Raw genomic sequence first — 22994 nt, 5'->3', positions numbered from 1 at the left:
AACTTTAGTTTTATATATATAGATATATGGAGAAAGATGTTGTGACTTGCTGCTCACAGTCCCTTGAATATCTCATGAGGTTGGTGATTTTGTGTGGCTATTCGAGTTATATTTTTTAGCTCTTATTTCTAGCATTATATCTTATTGTATGTTTATATATATATATTATATTTAGTGTTATATATATTTAGTGTTGCCTGTTGGAAAAAAGAGTGCTAAAAGCACTCATAACAGTGATTAATAATATTTTGTATTAAATCCAGAAAGGATTAAAAAAAAAGTTGAACTCAGAACATAAAGCTGGAAGAAATGCTACAAATTGTTTTGTTCAGTGTGCTAGTAATTCTTTCAGTTCTTCACCTTAATAATAATAATAATAATAATAATAATAATAATAATGACGATGATGATAATAATAATAAAGGCTTCATAATTTGGCACAAGACCAGGAATTTTGAGGGAGGGTCCTAGTTGATTACATTGACCCCAGTGTTTAGCTGGTACTTAATTTATCAACCCTTGAAAGGATGAAAGGCAAAGTCAACCTCGGTAGAATTTGAGCCCAGAATGTGCAGACAGACAAAATGCTGATGTGCATTTTGCCTGGCATGCTAATGATTCTGCTAATGATTCTGCTAATAATAATAATAATAATAATAATAAAAAAATTGCCAATAAAAAAATAAGCCATCTATTTTATATGGATGACTTAAAACTCTATGGTAAAGACGATAATGAACTTGAAGGCCTATTGTGCACTGTGAAAGCATTCAGTGATGACATCGGGATGGAGTTTGGACTTGAGAAGTGTGCCAAGGCCACTTTCCAGAAAGGGAAAGTGAAGACCACAAATTCAGTCGTGTTAGATGTTGACACAGTCATAAGAGAGCTTGAGCAAGAACAAACATACAAATATTTAGGGATAAATGAAGGCTCTGGTATTCAGCATGCAAGCATGAAAGAGAAGATCAAGAAGGAATGTTATAGAAGAGTTTGTGCAGTCCTGAAATCTGAACTAAATGCACGTAACAAGGTGTTAGCTATAAATTCCTTAGCAGTTCCAGTTGTTACTTATAGCTACAATTTGTTGAACTGGAATATGAGTGAAGTAAAGAATATAGATAGGAAAATACGCAAGCTGCTGAGTTGTAATAGGATGCACCACCCAAAGGCAGACGTAGATCGCCTTTACCTTCCCAGAGTCCAAGGAGGTCGAGGCCTGATCCAATTTGAACTAGCTTACAAAACAATCACAATTGGATTGGCCAAATATCTTGAAATAACGAATGACTGGATGCTAAAGCTCATGGAAAATCATGAGAGACGAAAGAAGCTTCATTCTATCATAAAGGAAAGCAAAAAATTTGCTATTGATCTCGTGCAGGATACCCAAACTGAACAACCTGAGGGAAGTACGGCAATTATTGTTGCAAAGAAGGTGAAAATAGTGGCAACGAAAAAAGCACATGAGCAATTGGCTGATAGGTGGGAGGAGAAACCTCTGCATGGCAAATATGTGGCCCGTAGCAAACAAGCTGATGTTGACCAGAAGCAAACCCATCAGTGGCTACGGAGCTCAGGGTTAAAAGCAGAGAGCGAAGGTTTCATCCTGGCTGCTCAAGATCAAAGCCTATTAACCCGGAACTACCAGGCCAATGTGATGAGAAATGGAGCAGACCCAAAATGTCGATTCTGCAATGACATGACTGAAACAGTGGACCACCTAATCTCTGGATGTAAAGTCTTAGCACCAGTGGAGTATAAATTAAGACATGACAGAGTTGGCCAATATCTACACTGGCTAATAAGTCGGCCTTACAATATCAAAACTGCCGACAAGTGGTATAATCACCACCCTGAAGCTGTAACTGAAGGAGAAAATGTAACGATTCTGTGGGACTTTCCAGTACATACAGACCGAACCATCAAAGCCAATAAACCGGATATTGTTGTGAAAGACCAAAACAATAAAGTTTGCTTATTGATCGACATGAGCATCCCCTGTGATCATAATATCTCGGCGAAAGAGTTTGACAAGCTCAGAAAATATAAAGACCTGCTCATTGAAATTGAGAAAATGTGGCATCTCAAGGCGGTTACAATACAGTGATCATAGGAGCACTAGGAATGATCAAGAAGGGAACTGAAAATTATATGAGAATGATCCCTGGCTTACCATCCCTGCAAGAAGTGCAAAAGATTGTCTTAACTGGTACATCACACATATTGAGAAGAGCATTGTCGACGTGAGAACTATTACTACCCATGTATTTTAATTAAAAAAAAAAAATGAACGAACTAGTGAGTTTAGTTTAATGGCATACCAATGTATACTATGAGTTTCTTTGCCCTAGGAGACGGGAAGACACTCGGCAAGAAATGGAAGCAAATTTGAAAGAAGAAGAAGAAAAAAAAAGATAATAATAACAACAACAGCAATAATCTTTTCTACTATTGGCTCAAGGTCTGAAATTTGGGAGAGGAGGATAGTCAATTATGTCAACCCAAGTGTGTAACTGGTATTTATTTCATAGACCTCCGAAAAGATGAAAGGCAAAGTTGACCTTGGTGGAATTTGAACTCAAAATATAGTGATAGGTGAAATACTTCTAAGCATTTCATGCTTAGATTGAAATGCAATAGATCGATACTAGGGTTATAATTATGGGTGACAATTTCATACGACACCGCTACGGAAAATGGGATTTTTTTCTAGTGGTGAACCCCCTTGATTATTATGTGTGGAGTACAGTTGAGCGAGGGACCACCAAAACTCCTTGTAACACCAAAGATGAACTGAAGGCAAGGATTATGGTAGTATTCACCAACTTAAACAAGGAGACTGTCCAGAAGAGTTGCAGGAGATTCCAAAGTCGTCTGTAGGCCATGATTGAAGTCAATGGCGATTTTATTGAATAAATTTACTCTTTAGTATTTCAAGATATTTTTATGTAAATTTTGTAAATATATCTGTTAAAATGAGATGTCAGTGTAATTTTCATATTTGCATAATTTAGACTACAATTTATTCACTCCACACTGTGTGTGTACACACACACACACACACTCATATATATACTTGACTGCTAAATCCACAATTTTTTTTTATTCTCTCTGTTTATTTTCTCTTATTCCTTTCAAATGAAGATTGTAGGTTTGAAACATAAAAGACTTTATCACTTTCCCAAGCGTCAAACTAATACACCTACTTGTTGTTCATACACCTGTCTTCATCTTTTGTTTTACTGTAAATTTCAACTATATATATACATGGACTCCCTTTGGTTTTAAAATACTTGGCAGTTGTTTTACTTTAAAACTCAAAACTATTCCTTTTTTCTAACACATGTAGATGCATACTAATACACAACTCACACAAATACACAAGAGTGGCTGTGTGGTAAGTAGCTTGTTTACCAACCACATGGTTCCGGGTTCAGTCCCACTGTGTGGCACCTTGGGCAGGTGTCTTCTACTATAGCCTCAGGCCGACCAAAGCCTTGTGAGTGGATTTGGTAGACGGAAACTGAAAGAAGCCTGTCGTATATATGTATATATATATATATCTCTTATTATAAAAGGCAGATTTTATCTGCCTCCCTTTGGGAGTTATAGAAATCTACAATATAGGATTTCTTCAATTACAATTTACCTAGCATTTTTAAGAGTACAATGCATCGCGTCATGCCAGGTCCAGTTTTTAAAATTTAAACTCCAATTAAGCAAAATTTACAGAAAACTCACATTCTGGTGTGTGTGTCAAATGCTTTTCTTAGTCTGGTTTACAGCACACGCAAACGCACACACACAGTGTGCAATGAATAAACTGAAACTAATTCACTGTGTGTTGACAGGTAGAAAATAGAATGCGATAGCGATGGCTATGGCGATGGCGATGGCTATGGCGATGGCGATGGCTATGGCGATGGCGATATTTGTTTCTCTCTATGACGCTCATAAAAGCATTGATGTACATGTGTGCGTGCGTGAGTGTGTGTGTGTCATTCCTCACACACACGCATACACATACATATATGAGAGTGGCAAACACAAACGTTTCAAACAACTACATACAAACACGTGTGTGTTTGTTATTAGTAAAAAAAGGCGCCAAAACACAACTCACTTATCATTCCAACACATTTGCAAAGACACACGGACGGTCGAATAACAATACAGAAAAGGTAAATTGGTTTTTATTTTACTCTGTATATATTTTATTATATAATATTATATATAGATATATGTATATATAATTGCAGTATGAAACAGTGTTTGTATAAACAGACGACACTTATATATAGTTATTAATAAATGTATGCATCCGTTTAACCCTTTCGTTACCAAACCGCCCGAAAAAATTTTGGTTAATGTGACCAAGCCGCCCGAATTTACCTATTCATATTTAAATGAGAATATCAGAGTAAATCTCTTTAGAACATTCGTGAAAACACGTATTATACTTCGTAAACAGTTCAACTACAGTTTTGTACAAAAATCGAAGTGTAATTTTAATTCCGTGAATTATGGGAGATTTTTTTCCGAAATTTGTTCCTATTGTGTTTTCAAAATTTGTAATTCTGACAAAAAATGGATACGAATTTCATTATATCAAGCAGCGAGTCAGAATTCGAAGGATTTTCTACTGAAGACCTTCATAAATCTAACTCTATGACTGAAAAAAAAAGCATGTGGTATTTGATCTCAACCTAAACAAAGCGAAAGAAACGATAGTTTGTTATTTCCCACAACCTTAAATGAAATTAAGGCCTATTTTGCCATAAATATTATTATGGGTATTAGAAAGTTACCCAGAATAACAAATTCTATCGTAAAATTTTGTTGTATACCCAATTGAATATTAGCTAATAACCCATTTTCTATTGCGATGTTTGAACAAAATTTTAATAATTTTATATATTGTTCAATTTACATGTATCTACCTGCAATTAGAGTCACTTTGTGACAAAAATTATAGTATAGAATTGGTTGAGAACATTTCACTAAATTATCTTCAAAAATCAGATTAATGTATTCATAAATAAAAAAGTTATAGTTGTTTAATGAAACCAGACTAAATTTATGATTACGTTAGAAATTAATTGAAACACATAAGGGGTGTATTTTGGTCAGAAATATAGTAACGAAAGGTTAAGAAAAACCAAAAAATATTTTATTCTTTGTAAATGTTGTGTTCAAAATAACATTTCTTTTAAGAATGTGTATATAACAAAGTATGTGTATATAACTACGTGGTTTATATCTTTATATATAAGAGTGAAGTTGTGTGTCTGTCTCCTACGATTTAGATTCGTAACTACTCCCACATTTTGCGGTGCAGTTTAACCAAAAGCGGGTATCTTATAGTCGTGATTCATATCGAGCCCTTCTGGGTATTAGCGCGCGTCTACGATGAGTCTACGATTTTAAAAAAAATTTACCATCATATTTTTCCATTTTAATGCATATTTTTCGTTATTATATAAGGGAAGTAACTCTCTAAAAATATCTACGATGTGTCAACGATTTAAAAAAAAATTACCTTAATTTTTTTTCAATTTTTAATGCATTTTTTTCCTATTTTTGGCTATAACTCTCTAAAAATGCTTATATAGTTATTTCCTTACAAACCCGAGCAACGCCGGGCGATACTGCTAGTCTCTTATTATAAAAGGCAGATTTTATCTGCCTCCCTTTGGGAGTTATAGAAATCTACAATATAGGATTTCTTCAATTACAATTTACCTAGCATTTTTAAGAGTACAATACATCGCGTCATGCCAGGTCCAGTTTTTAAAAATTAAACTCCAATTAAGCAAAATTTACAGAAAACTCACATTCTGGTGTGTGTGTCAAATGTTTTCTTAGTCTGGTTTACACCACACGCAAACGCACACACACAGTGGGCAACGAATAAAATGAAAGTAATTCACTTACTGTAGTGAGTGATTCTTTCACTCTGCCTCCCACTTCCTCTTTCCACACATAGACACGCAAATATATAAATAAAATTGTAAGCTAACGTGCATGTGTGTGAGTGTGTGTGTGTGTGTGCGCGTGTGTGTGTGTGTGAGGGTGCGTGTGTGTGTGTGTGTGCGTGTGCGTGAGTGTGTGACAGGAAAGTTTTTTACGACGAATATAACACCTATATCCAAGTAGCAGAAAGATAAGACAGTAAGTGTGATTTGAGGGAGATTTGGCTGCTATTTCTACCATGTCTAGCTGCATGTAGGGGTTCCCTCATAGGCTCATACATACATATATACATAGATAAGACAGTAAGGTGTGATTTGGGGGAAATTTGGCTGCTATTTCTACCAGGTTGCTACCATGTAGAGGTCCCCCTCATTGGCTCATATATATTACATACATAAGACAGTAAGGTGTGATTTGAGGGAGATTTGGCTGCTGTTTCTACCAGGTCTGTTAGGCCTTCTCATGTAAACTCAAGCTTTCTCATGCCTTGAACATAAGACCAAAGCAGAGAATGTATTCTTTTATTCTTCTGCTTTTTCCAGCCATTGGTCTGTGGCCATGCTGGGGCAATGCCTTGAAGAATTGTAGTTTAATGAATCAACTCCAGTTTTATTTTCGTAAGCATTGTACTTATTCTATCTGTTTCCTTTGTCAAACCACTAGGTGACAGGGATGTAAACAAACCAACATTCGTTGTCAAGCAGTGGTGGAGGACAATCACAAGCACAGACACGCACACACAAACATACATGCATACACATATACACACATACATACATACATACATATATATATATGTGTGTATATATATATTGCAGCGTGGGAGGTGTTTGTAAGCCATTTAAGAAACACACAAAAACCGTTACATTCACTTCAACATTTAAATTTAATTTGCCAAAATATTTTCGTCACTTTCAGACCGCAACCTGTTCACTGACAAAAATATCGTGCTAACAGGTCGCGGTCTCAAAGCGACGAAAATATTTTGACAAATTAAATTTAAATGTTGAAGTGAATCTAACGGTTTTTGTGTGTTTCTTAAATGGCTTATAAACACCTTCAACGCTGCAACTGTTTTCGTTCCAGCACACGATCTCAGATAAAGTCACTTGCTATGCAAGTACAACTCTGTAATTATATATATATTTATATATATATATATATGTATATTGGTAAAAACAGTAAGATAACAAAAGAAAGAAAGAGACCTCAATATTATGTAAATAGAGGAAATCTTTATATATAAAAGTGAGGTTGTGTGTCTGTCTCCTACGATTTAGATTCCTAACTACTCCCACATTTTGCGGTGCAGTTTAACCAAAACCGGGTATCTTATAGTCGTGATTCATATCGAGACCGTCTGGGTATTAGCGCGCGTCTACGATGAGTCTCGAGTTAAAAAAAAATTTACCATCAATTTTTCCCATTTTTAATCCATTTTTGACATATATAAGGGAAGTAACTCTCTAAAATTTATTATTAAATCTCAGAACGTAAAAAGCTACAGTAACACCCCTCCCCCTTTGTGGTTAGCCATATTGAGATGGCTATTATACTTTACATCTCTAAAAATGCTTATATAATTATTTCCCTTACAAACCCGAGCAACGCCGGGCGATACTGCTAGTATATATACATATATGTGTGTGTGTGTTTGTGTGTCTGTGTTTGTCCCCCTAGCATTGCTTGACAACCGATGCTGGTGTGCTTATGTCCCCGTTACTTAGCGGTATGGCAAAAGAGACCGATAGAATAAGTACTGGGCTTACAAAAGAATAAGTCCTGGGGTCGAGTTGCTCGATTAAAGGTGGTGCTCCAGCATGGCCGCAGTCAAGTGACTGAAACAAGTAAAAGAGTAAAAGAGTATACACACATACACACACACATGCATATAACTACGCATAAATTTATTCCCTTACACCTTGTAAGGGAATAAAATGATATAATAATCTTCTTTAGTTGAATGGTCCTTCTCCATCCATCTATTGTTGAGTTTATTCTTTCATTTATTTACATCTACAATCCAGTAACAACTCTACTTATAGTATTTTAACTCCAATACATTCACATATAGCATAGTCATACAACTTTCATAGACTTCCCTACCTTACAACTCTGGTCTGACAGAAGTTGTCTCCCTGTCTTTATTGCATACAACTCACACTTCTAAAATTTAATCACTAAATATGTTCCATTTCACTATGAAATGAATTAAATGTTAACTGATTGGTTATCGATATGTTGTTGCTGGTGTTTTTGTTGTTCTTTCAATGTATTATGCCATTATGATTTTTTCCTCATTTAACAATAACACTTTATTTCCATTTCAATCATCTGTCTTTCATTTAAATATTTTATTTGTCTTTGTTCTTTAAATGTTCGACTTACCTCCAACTGTTCGTTTTGACTGGAACAAAGCAAGACTGCATTTACATGAAGTGGAATTTACATAGAACATGTGAGGTGTTCATAAATACAGTCTTTTGAATTTCACTTATTTTGGAGCTGCTAGGAATTTGGTCTACATATTTGTTTATTCCTTTTGATATCATTCTAAGTGCCCCAATAATAATAAGTAATGTTGTTGTTTTGAGATTCCACATTCTTCTGATTCCAATCTCCTAGTCTTTATATTTGGTCAGTTCTTCAAACGTTTTCGGAGACATGTTTTAGTCAGGTGGGAATGCAATGTCAATCCGAAGACAAGTCTTTACAATATGATTTTTCACAATGAGATCTACTCGGTTCGCCTGTATTTCCCAATCAGTCTGAACACTGAAATTCCAAAGGATGGAATGATTATTATTATTATTATTATTATTATTATTACTATTATCATGATCATCATGATCATGATCATCATCATCATCATCATCATCATCATCATCATCATCATTAAGGCGGCAAACTGGTTGAATTGTTAGCATGCCAGCCAAAATGCTTAGCAGCATTTTATCTGTCTTTACTTTGAGTTCAAATTCTGCCGAAGTTGGATTTGCCTTTCAACCATTCCTGGTTGATGAAATAAGTACCAGTTACATATTGGAGTCGATTACATTGACTAGTGCCCTTCCCCGCAATTTCAGGCGTTGTGCCTATAGCAGAAAAAACTATTATTATTATTATTATTATTATTATTATTGTTATTCCAAAACTATTACCTGCTAATTTAATTAGCAGATATTTTATTTTGAGGTTTGGTGACAACAAGTCTCTTTAAGTTTCAAGTATCTTTCTTAGGATTCTGCAGAATACAGGATTGCACTTTTCTGCAGGTCAATAATACAAGTCTCGGTTTCAGTATCTTTCTATCTTTTAGGTAGCAGTTTGGGTGTTATGCTAAGTGCACCAATTACCACAGGAATAATTGTTGTTTTAGTCTTCCAAATTCTTTTAATTTCTCTGGCTGTGTTCTGATATTTCCCAATTTTTCTCAATTTCTTTGGCATCCACTCTGTTGCCATATGATATTACAAAGTCTATGCTCTTATGCTGTTTATTCATTTTGTCCTCTATTATCATATCAGGTTTCTTATTCTTTATCACAGTGTCTAGTTCATGTTCACATCACTTTCCTGTCATTTCAAAGCTGCACACATCCCAATGCACTATTTTACCTACACTCTCAGGCCTGTGCTTATACTCTTTTGTGCTAGATTACTGCATTCACTTAAGAGGTGGTTGATATTTTCATCTCCTTTCCTGCAGATTCTACATTTGCTCTCTGTTGATTGTTGCCTTTATCAGATTCTAATGGTTTGTTTGTGAGTGGCTATAATTAGTGCTTAGAGGTGGAGTGACTGAATGGATAAAGTGTGAAATTTGGTCAATAGTCGATGCTTTATTATTTATACTGCATTAAGTACAAGTAAATCACTTAACTTTGACTTTATTTAACCCCCAGATCACCTCTAATTGAGGGGATCTATCAATGTTGAAAGACTTCCCATTCATGACTGTCCATTTTTCTTCTCAGATGTAGTATATACCTAGGACTAAATGATCTGATGTGTCCTATTTTTTCTTTTTTAATGATAGGGTGTAATTTGAAGGATATTTGGTTGCTATGTTCTAACAGTTTCAATGACAATCTAAGGTGCCTTTCTTGGCTCTTGTAGATATTATTGTGGAATGGTGTAGACGATAGTATTTGGTTACTTCACAATAGCTATTTATTGTTTTGAAGACTAGTTTCATTCTCACGAAGGCTGCTTTTGTCTTTCATTCCATTGGGAATATAAAATATTAAAAAATGACATCCACACTCATCTGTGTTGTCTTTATTACACCCAAATTGTAGAATTAGTAGGTTTACTGGAATTACCTCCCTTGATTTTTTTTCTAGTTTCTTATCACCCCTTAGATGAATTTCTTTTTAATTCTACTAATTGCATGGGATAACTGAAATTTTTCTACTTATATCACATAAGTGAGTCTCCTATCAGTAATGTAATGTGGGCAAGTAAGTTGACTTTTTTCCCTCTCTCACTCTTTGACGAGTATCTTGTAACTATAACAAAAAAAAAAAGTGTTAAGATTTTCAGGAATGAAAACTATGTGATTCAGAATAACCTCTCTTTTTTCACTGCGATACCAAGCATTGAAGAGGCATGCATATAAACAAATCCTTCTACTACCTGATTTATTGCCATCATTCAAATACTCATTTCTGTTAATCACATAAATATATGGTGTGTGCACAAGTAAGATAATTAAGAAAGTTTCATTATCATTATCATCATCCTCAAAAATATTCCAGTTATACTTGTTTATGACCATCAATAGTATATAAATATGTGTGTGTGTGTGTGTGTGTGTGTGTGCTAAATTCTTATTATAACCATCATTGTTTTTAACATCTTACTAGGCATTGTTATCGTTACTTGTATAACAACACCAATAATATTTTTTGTTTTCAATGTAAATTGAATAATTAATATTAAAAATAATCAAATAAACTTTCAGCATCAGATACAACCCCTAACAATCGCCAGTGCATGAAGGGCGTTGAGGGTAATGTAAAATTGGAGTTCTATGACACTGTCAAAAACCTTAATCAATTGTCTTTTTGTTGACTGTTTTGATGAAATTTAGTTTGGCTTGTGTAATAATATCAGATTCAAAGATGCCATCATCCACTAACCTATACACATATATATAATTTTGTACATTTATTTAGCAATTGTCCAATCAATAATTTGCTAGTGTTATAAAGGTTATGATTTATTGATGAGGTCAGAATAAGACCAAAATGTGTATGGAGTTGTCTTATGTACATGCAAAAAATTGAAAATAATTCCAGCAATTAACTATTATTGTCCTTTTTTTCTCCTTGTGTATTTTACTTCTAGTTAACCTTTTTAATGTTCCCTGCATTGAAAATGTTCACCTAATTTTACTAATTATAACAGTTTTTATTGGATTGTGAAATAGATACTACAGGAAGGAAAGGTTGTGACTTCCCATTTCTAAAAAGGTAGAGCAAGATTTTAGGGAATTTCGCTGCTAGCAGGTTGACAGACTGCCATTGAAGTCAGAAAGAAAAACCAACCTGAAGAAAATGTTTATTAGCTAAAAGAATAGAAAAAAACTGTATGAAATATAGTCATTTGAGTAATTGAAATTATAGCAACACCTTAACCAACCTGGTTAAAAATGTGTTTGGTTTTGTGATGTAAACTAAATTAAAACGAGCTAAATTAAAACCTTTCATCAAGCTTTTATATTAATTTAATTTCAAAACACTAGTTTAATAATGATATAATTATTTCACTAAATTATTCATTAGTTTCAAAATCAATTAGAACAAAAGTAGTGTATATTAAGAGAAATATAGTAACAAAAGGGTTAAATAATGTATGTTTATCTTTGATTGGATTTTTTTCTCACTAGTTGGAATGTAATTTAGTGCAGTAGTCATAAAGTGGGGGTTGTTGTGCAGGTAATACACTGCTCCATTCTTGACAGAGTTGTTTTGGTCTGAATATGTTTCTGTGGTGAGCGTCTTTAGTAATGAACAGAGGAAGCCATTTATAGCAGATATCTCTGGGAATGGTGGAGATAATTTAGTGAAGGTGCATAGTGTGGAAATCAGTAATGGTAACCAGTGAGTATACATGTGTAATACATACCATATGAAAAACAAATATGTTAGCAATGAATGAAATACCAGCAAGATACACATATATATATACGCACACGCACGGCGCACGGCGCACGTGTGCACATGCACACACATACACACATACACACACACTTACACACACACACAATATAATGTATATGTGAGAGAACTATTGTTTTTGTTTGTTTTGCAGATCACCCGATTGATGCACCGAGAACTGACGGAGATCCATTTGATTGTATACTGCCAAATAGTGTGAATTGTGAGTTCAAAATGGTGAATGGTGTGATGAAAGTGTACCTCGATAAAGCATCCATGGATCAAGACAAGCCATTTGATTGGACATACCCAGACTGTGCCACTTTCCTAAATGATCAGAATATCATGTATACACTTATCAGTGATGGACCATTGTAAGTTTCCTTTTCATCTATATACGTGCAGGCATGGATGTGTGGTAAGTAGCTTGCTTACCAACCACATGGTTCTGGGTTCAGTCCCACTGCATGGCATCTTGGGCAAGTATCTTCTACTACAGCCCTGGGCCAACTAAGTAGCCTTGTAAGGGTATCTGGGAGATAGAGAAGTGAAAGAATCCCATTATATATATATATCATCATCATCATCATCATCATCGTCGTCGTCGTTTAATGTCTGCTTTCCATGCTGGCATGGGTTGGACAATCTGATTGAGAACTGGCAAGTCTTGAGGCTGCACCAGGTTTCAATCAGATATATATATATATATATATATATATATATATACATACATATATATATATATATTAGAAGAAATAAGGTAATCAGAAGATCGGATGGTTCATGTTTATAGATATTTATTTATATATTACATTTTTTACATATATATATCATATCATTCAGATTATTAGCGCTTTCTCCCATTCCAGTGGGGTTTTCAAATCACTGGAATGGGAGAAAGCGCTAATAATCTGAATAATATGATCTGAGCTTGGATAATGGATAGAGTCAATGACTATTGAAAAGGTCGCAAGATGCAACGAAAATTTTAGAAAAAATAAATAAGTAAACAAGTGGAAATTTTACCAGTGAGTTTGTTAAATTATAAGGCACTAAAAGAGAATGATTCTCCCCAGACACAACAATATATAAATAAGTAAACAAGTGGAAATATATATATATATATATATATATATATATATATATATATATTATATATATTGTTTACTGGTAAAATTTCCACTTGCTTACTTATTTATTTTTTCTAAACGATGATGATGATGATGATGATTGTTGTGTCTGGGGAGAGTCATTCTCTTTTAGTGCCTTATAATTTAACAAACTCACTGGTAAAATATCCACTTGTTTACTTATTTATTTTTTCTAAAATTTTCGTTGCATCTTGCGACCTTTTCAATAGTCATTGACTCTGTCCATTATCCAAGCTGCGTTTTTTGTTTGTTTGTGTGGTTGTGTGTGGGTCTATGTGTGTGCGCATTCACATGTATGTATGTATGTATGTATGTATGTATGTATGTATGTATGTATGTATGTATGCATGCATGCATGTAAGTGTGTGTGTGTGTGTATGTATGTGTGTGTATGTGCATATGTATATATGTATGTGCATATGTTTGTATGTATTCCTCATATTCATGTGTTTGTGTGTTTGTGCTTTCTGTTTGTGGGTTTTTTATGTGTGTTTGCATGTGTGAGTCTGTGTACCTCTGTCTCCTTGTGTGTGCATGCGTGAGTGTGTGTGTGTGTGTGTGTGTGTGTGTATGGGTTTTTTTGGAGACTATGTACTACTCTTTTACTTGTTTCAGTCATTTGACTGCGGCCATGCTGGAGCACCGCCTTTAATCGAGCAACTCGACCCCGGGACTTATTCTTTGTAAGCCCAGTACTTATTCTATTGGTCTCTTTTTGCCGAACCGCAAAGTGACGGGGACATAAATACACCAGCATCGGTTGTCAAGCAATGCTAGAGGGACAAACACAGACACACAAACACACACACATACATATATATATACATATATATGATGGGCTTCTTTCAGTTTCCGTCTACCAAATCCACTCACAAGGCTTTGGTCGGCCCAAGATTATAGTAGAAGACACTTGCCCAAGGTGCCACGCAGTGGGACTGAACCCGGAACCATGTGGTTGGTAAACAAGCTACTTACCACACAGCCACTCCTGTACTGTGTCTGTATATATGGATGTGTGTCTCCATATGTGTCCTTGTGTGAGGTGAAGTGTGTGTGTATATGGTCATGTGTTTCAGTCTTCATTTCCATATGTGTGTGTGTATATGTGTGCTTGTCTGTTCATATTACCTATGTATCTATCAATCTGTGTGTCTATCTGCTTACATTCATATCCATTTACCTATATACATTGCATATACATATATGTGCATGCACGCGCGCACACACACACACACACACACACATACACACACACACTCACATGAACACATACATACATCTACATAACTGCCCACTAACTATTCTACATGTATATAAATATAAACTAGGGGTATGGTGGTATAATTACCTTCTACATATATTTCCTATTTAGTACTGGGGATGTACTAAATAGAAAATATACATAGTAGGTAATCATACCCCCATACCCAGCACTGAGTTCCATCCCACTGCTTCACTATGGGATGGAACTCAGAACCATGGAATTGCTAAACAAACTCTTTAACTACACTAGCACCTAGAATCCACGCTGGTACTTAGAGTACAAATAAAATGTTACAAATAAATAAATAAATGCATATATAAATAAAAGAAAGTAAAACATTAAAAATGTTTGATTTGACAAATAGTGAGAAAAATAGGATTAGAATTTTGTTTAGGACTTCAACATTCAGACTATGCTGTCAAATGTAATACATATCTATTCACATTGCTTTGAATTAATCATGCTTTATCTTGTAGCTTTGACATTTTAATAATGTGACTGTTTATTTTTCGAATGACATTGTAGAGTAGGTGTGAAAGGCCAGATCTAGTCATTTGGAACATAAAACAGGTACAATATTTGGGCCTGATATTGCCAGTTTAAATGCTAAAGGGTTAGACATACTTTACATATATTTAAACATGACGATGATGATGGTTGAAGAACCACAAATGAATAAGATTGTTCTTTATATATTCTTCTTGATGTTAACTGATGTTAATTGTTGTTACAGGAAATCATTCTCTTACCAGCGCCTGAGTTATCTATCATACAAGTACCAGTTACATGTTTTGTTGAATGAGATAAAGGAATCAGCTGCCCAGAAAGAAGTGCCCCACCGTGATTTCTACAACATCAGAAAGGTCAGTTATTTTGTTGAATGTTGTTATAGTTTAGCCCCATAGTTTAGGGCGGTGAGCTGGCAGAAACATTAGCACACCGGGCGAAATGCGTAGCTGTTTTTCGTCTGCCGTTACATTCTGAGTTCAAATTCCGCCGAGGTTGACTTTGCCTTTCATCCTTTCAGGGTCGATAAATAAAGTACCAGTTTCGCACTGGGGTCGATGTAATCGACTTAATCCGTTTGTCTGTACTTGTTTGTCCCCTCTATGTTTAGCCCCTTGTGGGCAGCAAAGAAATATATAGTTTAGCCCCAGGTATGCTTATATAATTGTCCAACCTTAATTATCATGCTGATGATGGTGATTGAGCCAGAACTACGTGTCCTTGACTGTTCTCTCATCTCTGTTGGTACGGAAGTTTCTTATTCTCTGTGCAAACAACAAATAATTATGGGGAAGTATGTGGTGTAAAGCATCTGATGTTTGCATAGTGGTGAGACATGGACCTTGAATGTGGAAGATTTGTGAAAGATGAGAAGAATTGAGTTAATCAAAGTCACTGGATGATTAATGTTCACCAGTATGAAGAAAAATGTCACAAAGGAGCAGAGCATGTGATGACTAGATATTGAAAGTATCAATTTATATATGTTAGAGAGATGAGTGCATTAGTGTTGATGGCTAGCTGATGGTGTCTGAGTTTTGAGTGAAAGAATGTGTGTGTGTGATAGAATGAATTTGTAGAAGTTAGTTAGTTAGTTAATTTTTGGCTCAAAAAGCAAAAAGCAAGGCTATGTAGGGGGACATGGAGTTACGTACAGGGTGGTGTTCATATAAAGAGTTCAGGCCACTTGTGGTCAAGGGAGACTTTGAACCGAGCGGTCGTCGGCATCTTCACCATCTCATCTGGCAGCTTATTCCATGGATCAACAACCCGGACGGAGAAAGCCCCTCTTCTTCGATTGAGATGAAATCGTCGCAGATAGAGCTTTTCGGAGTGACCCCGCAGCCGATGCTCTGGAGCAGGAGTGAAGAACAGCTCTTTTGAGAGGTTACACTTTCCACTTATGATGTTGTGAGCAAGAATGAAATCACCACGGCGTCATTGTTTTTCTTGAGAATAAAGGTTGAGCGTCTTCAGCCTTTCTTCATAAGACAAATTCTTGAGACCAAGAACCAAGAGGAGAAACAAAGGAAACAAAGGAAACAAAGGAAACAAAGAACAAGGGAGACAGGGGTGGAAGATCTAAAGATGTAGGCCTAATAGACTAGGATTGAGTCAAGCAGTGATTTAATAGACAAAGACTATGATGATGATGATACGTGCATACAAGCATTCATTCATACTTATGTATTAATTCTTTTTTTTCTTCCTTTTTGCTTTGAACATTGGATCTTGAAGTACATCACTTAAAGCTATAAATAATAGCATGTAGATATTCAGTTGAAAAAACTCACTTTTGGATAGAAAGAGTCAACATTTCTATCCAAAAAGGTTTTTCAACCTAATATTTACATGCTATTATTCATAGCTTTAAGTGATGAGCTTCAAGATCCAATGTTTCAAAAAAACTTCTTCCTTCTCTCAAGAGTTTATAAGATTCTTATGACATCAGCAACATAACATAGTTATATACATACATACATACAAACATACATACATACATCCATACATACATTCATACATACATACATATCTATTTGTGAAGCTGCTTGGTCTCGTAATTAAGTATTGAATTCATAATCATAAAACAATGATTTTGATTTCCAGATCAAGCATTGCATTGTGTTCTTGAGCAAAACACTTCATTTCACTTTGCTCTGCAATCACTATGACATCTGACATGTGGCACACCATACACCTGTACAGACAATGTGAATTTGATGGCAGCTGTGAACTAATGTACTGCACAAACTTTTGATCACTATAAACAAATCATTTGTTGAGCAAGAAATTACAGAAGCCTCATCTATTGTCTGTGACTGGGGTTAGCCAATGTCAAGAACTCAAATGACTCAAGACATATATGTCAAGAATTAGTATTTGTTTATTTGTATAATAATTCTGTTACAAACTGCAATTCAATATGTTTCATCTTTGGACATTGTTGAATGTTTGTCAATGATGTATGATTGAAACATATTACAGATTGTAACAAAATAATTTAATCACTATATATAAATATTTATGTGTGTGTGTGTGTGTGTATAGATACTCTTTTACTCTTTTACTTGTTTCAGTCATTTGACTGCGGCCATGCTGGAGCACCGCCTTTAGTCGAGCAAATCGACCCCGGGACTTATTCTTTGTAAGCCCAGTACTTATTCTATTGGTCTCTTTTGCCGAACCGCTAAGTGACGGGGATGTAAACACACCAGCATCGGTTGTCAAGCAATGCTAGGGGGACAAACACAGACACACAAACACACACATACATATATATACATATATACGACAGACTTCTTTCAGTTTCCCTCTACCAAATACACTCACAAGGCATTGGTCGGCCCGGGGCTATAGCAGAAGACACTTGCCCAAGATGCCACGCAGTGGGACTGAACCCGGAACCATGTGGTTGGTTAGCAAGCTACTTACCACACAGCCACTCTTGCGCCTATATATATTAATATTGAATGGTCTATAAAAGTTGTTGGTTATTCTAATCAATATTCAGTTAACAACCAAAATTTTTAATATTTCAGCCTGTCTTGTTTCCTATGTATATCTTTTATTGCCCTTGTTGTGCCTGTGTTCTTGTTTTCGTTTTCTTTTATTAATCAGCACTATTAATTTAACAAAGCTCTTTAAAGTATGAGCAACTTTTCCTATTCATCATAACTTATTTATAATAATGGTACAAGTTCAATGGCCTGACAATAACTAGCACACTGTTGTTTATGATGATGAGAGTTCCAGAACAGCCTGCTTGTGAAATTAACGTGCAAGTGGCTGAGCACTCCACAGACATGCATTCCATTAATGTAGTTCTCTGGAAGATTCAGCAGAACAAAATGTGACAAGATTGGCTCTTTGAATTACTGGTACAACTTTTGTTTGCCAGCTGAATGGACTGGAGCAATATAAAATAAAGTGCCTTGCTCAAGAATACAACATGCCACTGGATATTGAACTCAAGATTTTACGATCATGAGCTGAATACCCTAACCATTGGGCCATGTTTGTTCTCGACCTGACAGTAGTTACTGAAATACCAACCAATTCAGTGTAGATTATGAGTAAATAAACAGAAATCATAGGCTCAGTTCTTATTTTTCCCTTCATTGTGTGTGTGTGTTTTTGTGTGTAATGTTATCACTAATAACATTTGATCTTTTGACCAATACATGACTAATAACTTATTAGTCATGTATTGGTCAAAAGATCGAATTTCATTATAACTTACCAATGCTCTATTGTACCGATTTCTTTACTTTGACTTTAATCTCTTCCAGGTGGATACACACATCCATGCATCCTCGTGCATGAATCAGAAACATCTACTGAGGTTCATCAAAAAGCAAATGAAAGTTAATCCCAGTGAAATTGTCTCCTGTGGCAAGGATGGCAAAATGATGAAGCTGAAAGAGGTTATACAATTGGTTTGTTAAAGGTTATACAAAATCTCGGTAACTCCCCTGTTGCTAACAGCAGCAGCAACAGCAGCTGCAGCAGCCACAGCCGTAGCAACAGTTGCTCTAGTTTGATTTCTAGATCATCTATACATTTGAGCAAAACTTCTTGATTCAAGTGGAAAGAAGACAAGAGAAATAAATGTACCGGGAATCACTAACTAATTATTTTCAGGACCAATTAACCAAACTTAGAACTCTTCTTTCTGATATAATTTATATCATTATTATTATTATTATTATTATTATTATTATTATTATTATTATGTGGTGAGTGGGTAGAATCGTTAGCATGCCGGACAAAATGCTTAGTGGCATTTTGTTTGTCTTTATGTTCTGAGTTCAAATTCTGCCAGGGTCGACTTTACATTTCTTCCTTTCGGGTCAATAAAATAAGTATTAGTTAAGTACTGGGGTTGATTTAATTGATTAGCCCCTTCCACAAAAATTTCAAGCAGTATTCCTATAGTAAGAAAGGATAATTTTCCACACAAACATGCAGAGTTTATTTTTTTATTATTTTACTGGTTCCATGCATCAGTCTGTGGCTATATTTGGGCAGGGGCATTGCTTTCAAGGGTTTTACTAAAATATATCTCCCTACCACTATAGTTTGGCATTCATTTTATCTAACTCTATTTAATATGCATTACTGAGTTATGTCCCTTTATAGAGTTAGTTCCCTTTGATGGACCTAACTACGACAATGTATTTACACCAGTTTATACAGGTAGGCGCAACCATGGATACACATCCATACACACATACACTAATATACCAAAATGCATACAAAATTTACTGATATCTAGTGTGTATAACACTCTGTTTAGTGTTTAGTGTACTATTTGTTATTTATCATACAGTGTGGATGATATATTTACTATAAGGGCCTCACTTTTAGACCTTTCAAAATGACTGGTGACTTCAGAGTTGTTCCACAATTTAACTTAGCTGCTCTTTTAGCTCAATTATGAAGTCGTAATGTTTCCTTATTTCAACATAGTTGACATGTAGAATAAATCTAATGTGGAAAAAAATTACAAATTTGCATGTTTGGCATGGTTTCATTTCTTTGCAGTATTACTCAGTAAATATCATCTCAGTTGCTCAAGCACTTTACAGCTGTACTATAGTTAAAAACTTAGTAAATATGTTCAGTATTTATCAGATTTGATTGCTGTTTAATTAAGTTTTTGATGTGAAAGTGAAATGAATAACTTAATATAAACATGACATTGGTTGTCTTCCACAGGTGTTTGATAGTCTTGGAATCAATACATATGAGCTCAATGTGGACATGCTTGATGTTCATGCAGTAAGTATCATCATCATCATCATCATCATCATCATCATTATCATTTAACATCCCCCTTCCATGATGGCATGAGTTGGACAGTTTGACAGGAGGTGACCAGATAGGAGCCTTCTGTGCCTGTTTTAGCATGGTTTTTATGGCTGGATGCCCTTCCTAGCACTAATAACTCCCCAGAGTATATATATATGTGTGTGTGTGTGTGTATGTGCATGTGCAATTAACATGGTTGCATTTAGTTGTTTACAGGGTTTTGGTATAATATTGCATCAAAAATTAATTTGATAAAAGGAGAGGTTATAATCAACAGACTCAACCATAGTATGTTATTGGTATGTAATTTATTGATGCCAGAGAAATGAAGTGACATGAAGTTGATGTCAGTAGGGTTTGAACTGAGTTAGGAAGTTAAAACAAAATACAGCAAAGCATTTAGTCTTATGCCTGTCTTGAACAACTTCATTGCTCTATTATAGTAGGTTAATAGCACCAATTTATTAATTAATGTTATTAATTAACATTTCTGTTCATGTGAACTATGAAGATATCATGATAATAACAGACCCTTTAAACCAATAATGTAGTTATTTATTCAGTCAATTTGCTAGAAATAGTTGCCAAATCTCTTCCTTCATATCAAGCCCTATCATCTTGAAAAAAGAGTGACACATTGGATAATGTAGTCCTAGGTATACAATGTCTGAGTATGATAGAACAGTCATACCTTCAACACCTTTCGTCATGGGTTTGGTGTGTCAGGGCTAAGCTGGGATTAACAACAACTTAACAGATACTGGACTGAGCACTGACACTTAAAGATGTGGTGTCATTCATTGAGACATAAAATTCAATTACTACACTTCAGTCAACTTATAGTGTTAATATTGATTTATTACATTGCTACAGGGCTACAGGTTTGTAGCGGTGGGCTATCATTGATTGAATCAAATATCAGTATATTACTGGTGCTTATTGGAGCCAACAAGAGAGCCTCTATGTGCTATAAATAGCAGTCAGTTCTCCCTCCAATCACATCCTACCATTAAAAAAAAAAAAAAGGCACATTGTATAATGTAGTCCCTGATACATTATGTTTGACATAATGATAGGATGGTCATTGCTGGAATACATTTTATTAAAGATTTAGCACTAAGGTATAAGCTCCACAATTACTTGCATTAAGTTGTATATATCCCAAATCCTTAGCAGTATGACTAGGTATCAAAGTGACTAGTACTAATGTACCAAAAATTACAAGTTCTAAGATGTGAGTATGAGAATATTAGTACTAAGATATAATTACCAAAATCATAAGTACTAAAATGTGAGTACCAAAATCATTAGTATGAAGTTATAACTGATTTTGTTAAGTGTGATGTTGCATTGCTTTAGTTGCAAGGAAACCACCCCCAGCATTTTCATTTTCTCTCTGCTTCATTTTAGGATCGAAACACTTTCCATCGATTTGACAAATTCAATGCCAAATACAACCCGATTGGCCAAAGTGAATTACGTGAAATTTTTATTAAAACTGACAATCACATCGGGGGCAAATACTTTGCAAATGTGATAAAGGTAAGCCTAATGCTTTCTTTAAAAAAATTATATGAGAGAGAAGGGTATGTATACATGTGTGGGGATAGGGATTGTACCATCTGAGAACTTCATGGTTATTTCAACTTTCACTCAGGTTGGAAGGGAAAGAACTCTACAATATGTGGATTTACAATTTGATTGATAATATTGTTTAGGGAAAAAGAATACTCTTTTACTCTTTACTCTTTTACTTGTTTCAGTCATTTGACTGCGGCCATGCTGGAGCACTGCCTTTAATCAAGCCACTCAACCCTGGGACTTATTCTTTTGTAAGCCCAGTACTTATTTTATCGGTCTCTTTTGCCGAACCGCTGAGTAACGGGGACATAAACACACCAGCATCGGTTGTCAAGCAATGCTAGGGGGACAAACACACTCACACAAACACACACACGCATATATTTATATATATATATATATACATATATACGACGGGCTTCTTTCAGTTTCCGTCTACCAAATCCACTCACAAGGCTTTGGTTGGCCCGAGGCTATAGTAGAAGACACTTGCCCAAGGTGCCACGCAGTGGGACTGAACCCGGAACCATGTGGTTGGTAAACAAGCTACTTACCACACAGCCACTTGAAATACTTGGGCGATTTGGGAACATCTTTTCATAAATTTTCATATTAAAGGATTATGACTAAAATATTAAACATTTAAGAGAAAGAAGGAAGAGAAGTTATACCTTTAAGGCCAAAATTTTGTAGTTGGATGAATTTGGTAGCCTTTGGGGCTGCTTGAATATTAACAGTTATAAATACATTTATATACATGGAAGATTGTATAAAGTTATATCTATATATTCTCACTGAAAGTGTTGAATACTAACTTGAGTTTCGTGAGACTAGTCAGTGTAATGACTACAAATTCACTACAAATTCACTACAAATTCACTTGGAATAAATACATAACTATATCCTAACTTGCAATTGAGTGCTTTATTTAAGTTGAAGTAGAAACATGTTAGAGGAGGCTTGACTCTTTCTCAGCACTGCTGCTTAAACAATATCTGTTCAAAGTAAAAATGGAAAATAAATGATGTCATGAGAGCTTCCA

The 22994-nt window shown here is 35.1% G+C and overlaps 1 protein-coding gene across 4 annotated transcripts in view; it reads left to right on the top strand.

Annotated features, from left to right (window-relative positions):
• Positions 1–22994, top strand: part of LOC115221479 (AMP deaminase 2-like) — a 126072-nt gene that overhangs the window by 28715 nt on the left and 74363 nt on the right. For 3 of the 4 annotated variants that reach the window (XR_005002866.1, XR_005002868.1, XM_029791670.2), the window contains 5 exons: positions 12294–12513; positions 15288–15417; positions 18850–18996; positions 20279–20341; positions 21782–21913. Coding sequence is in view for 1 of the 4 variants with exons in the window: in XM_029791670.2 (XP_029647530.1) it covers positions 12294–12513; positions 15288–15417; positions 18850–18996; positions 20279–20341; positions 21782–21913 (692 nt within the window). In the remaining 3 variants the exon portion in view is untranslated. The remainder of the gene's footprint in view (positions 1–12293; positions 12514–15287; positions 15418–18849; positions 18997–20278; positions 20342–21781; positions 21914–22994) is intronic. The other variant, XR_005002867.1, reaches the window with a different exon arrangement.

This window comes from Octopus sinensis, linkage group LG18 (assembly GCF_006345805.1).
Source record: "Octopus sinensis linkage group LG18, ASM634580v1, whole genome shotgun sequence".
Lineage (NCBI taxonomy): Eukaryota > Metazoa > Mollusca > Cephalopoda > Octopoda > Octopodidae > Octopus > Octopus sinensis.
Note: the sequence above shows the minus strand (reverse complement) of the source record. Positions and strands in the feature narration are given on the sequence as shown.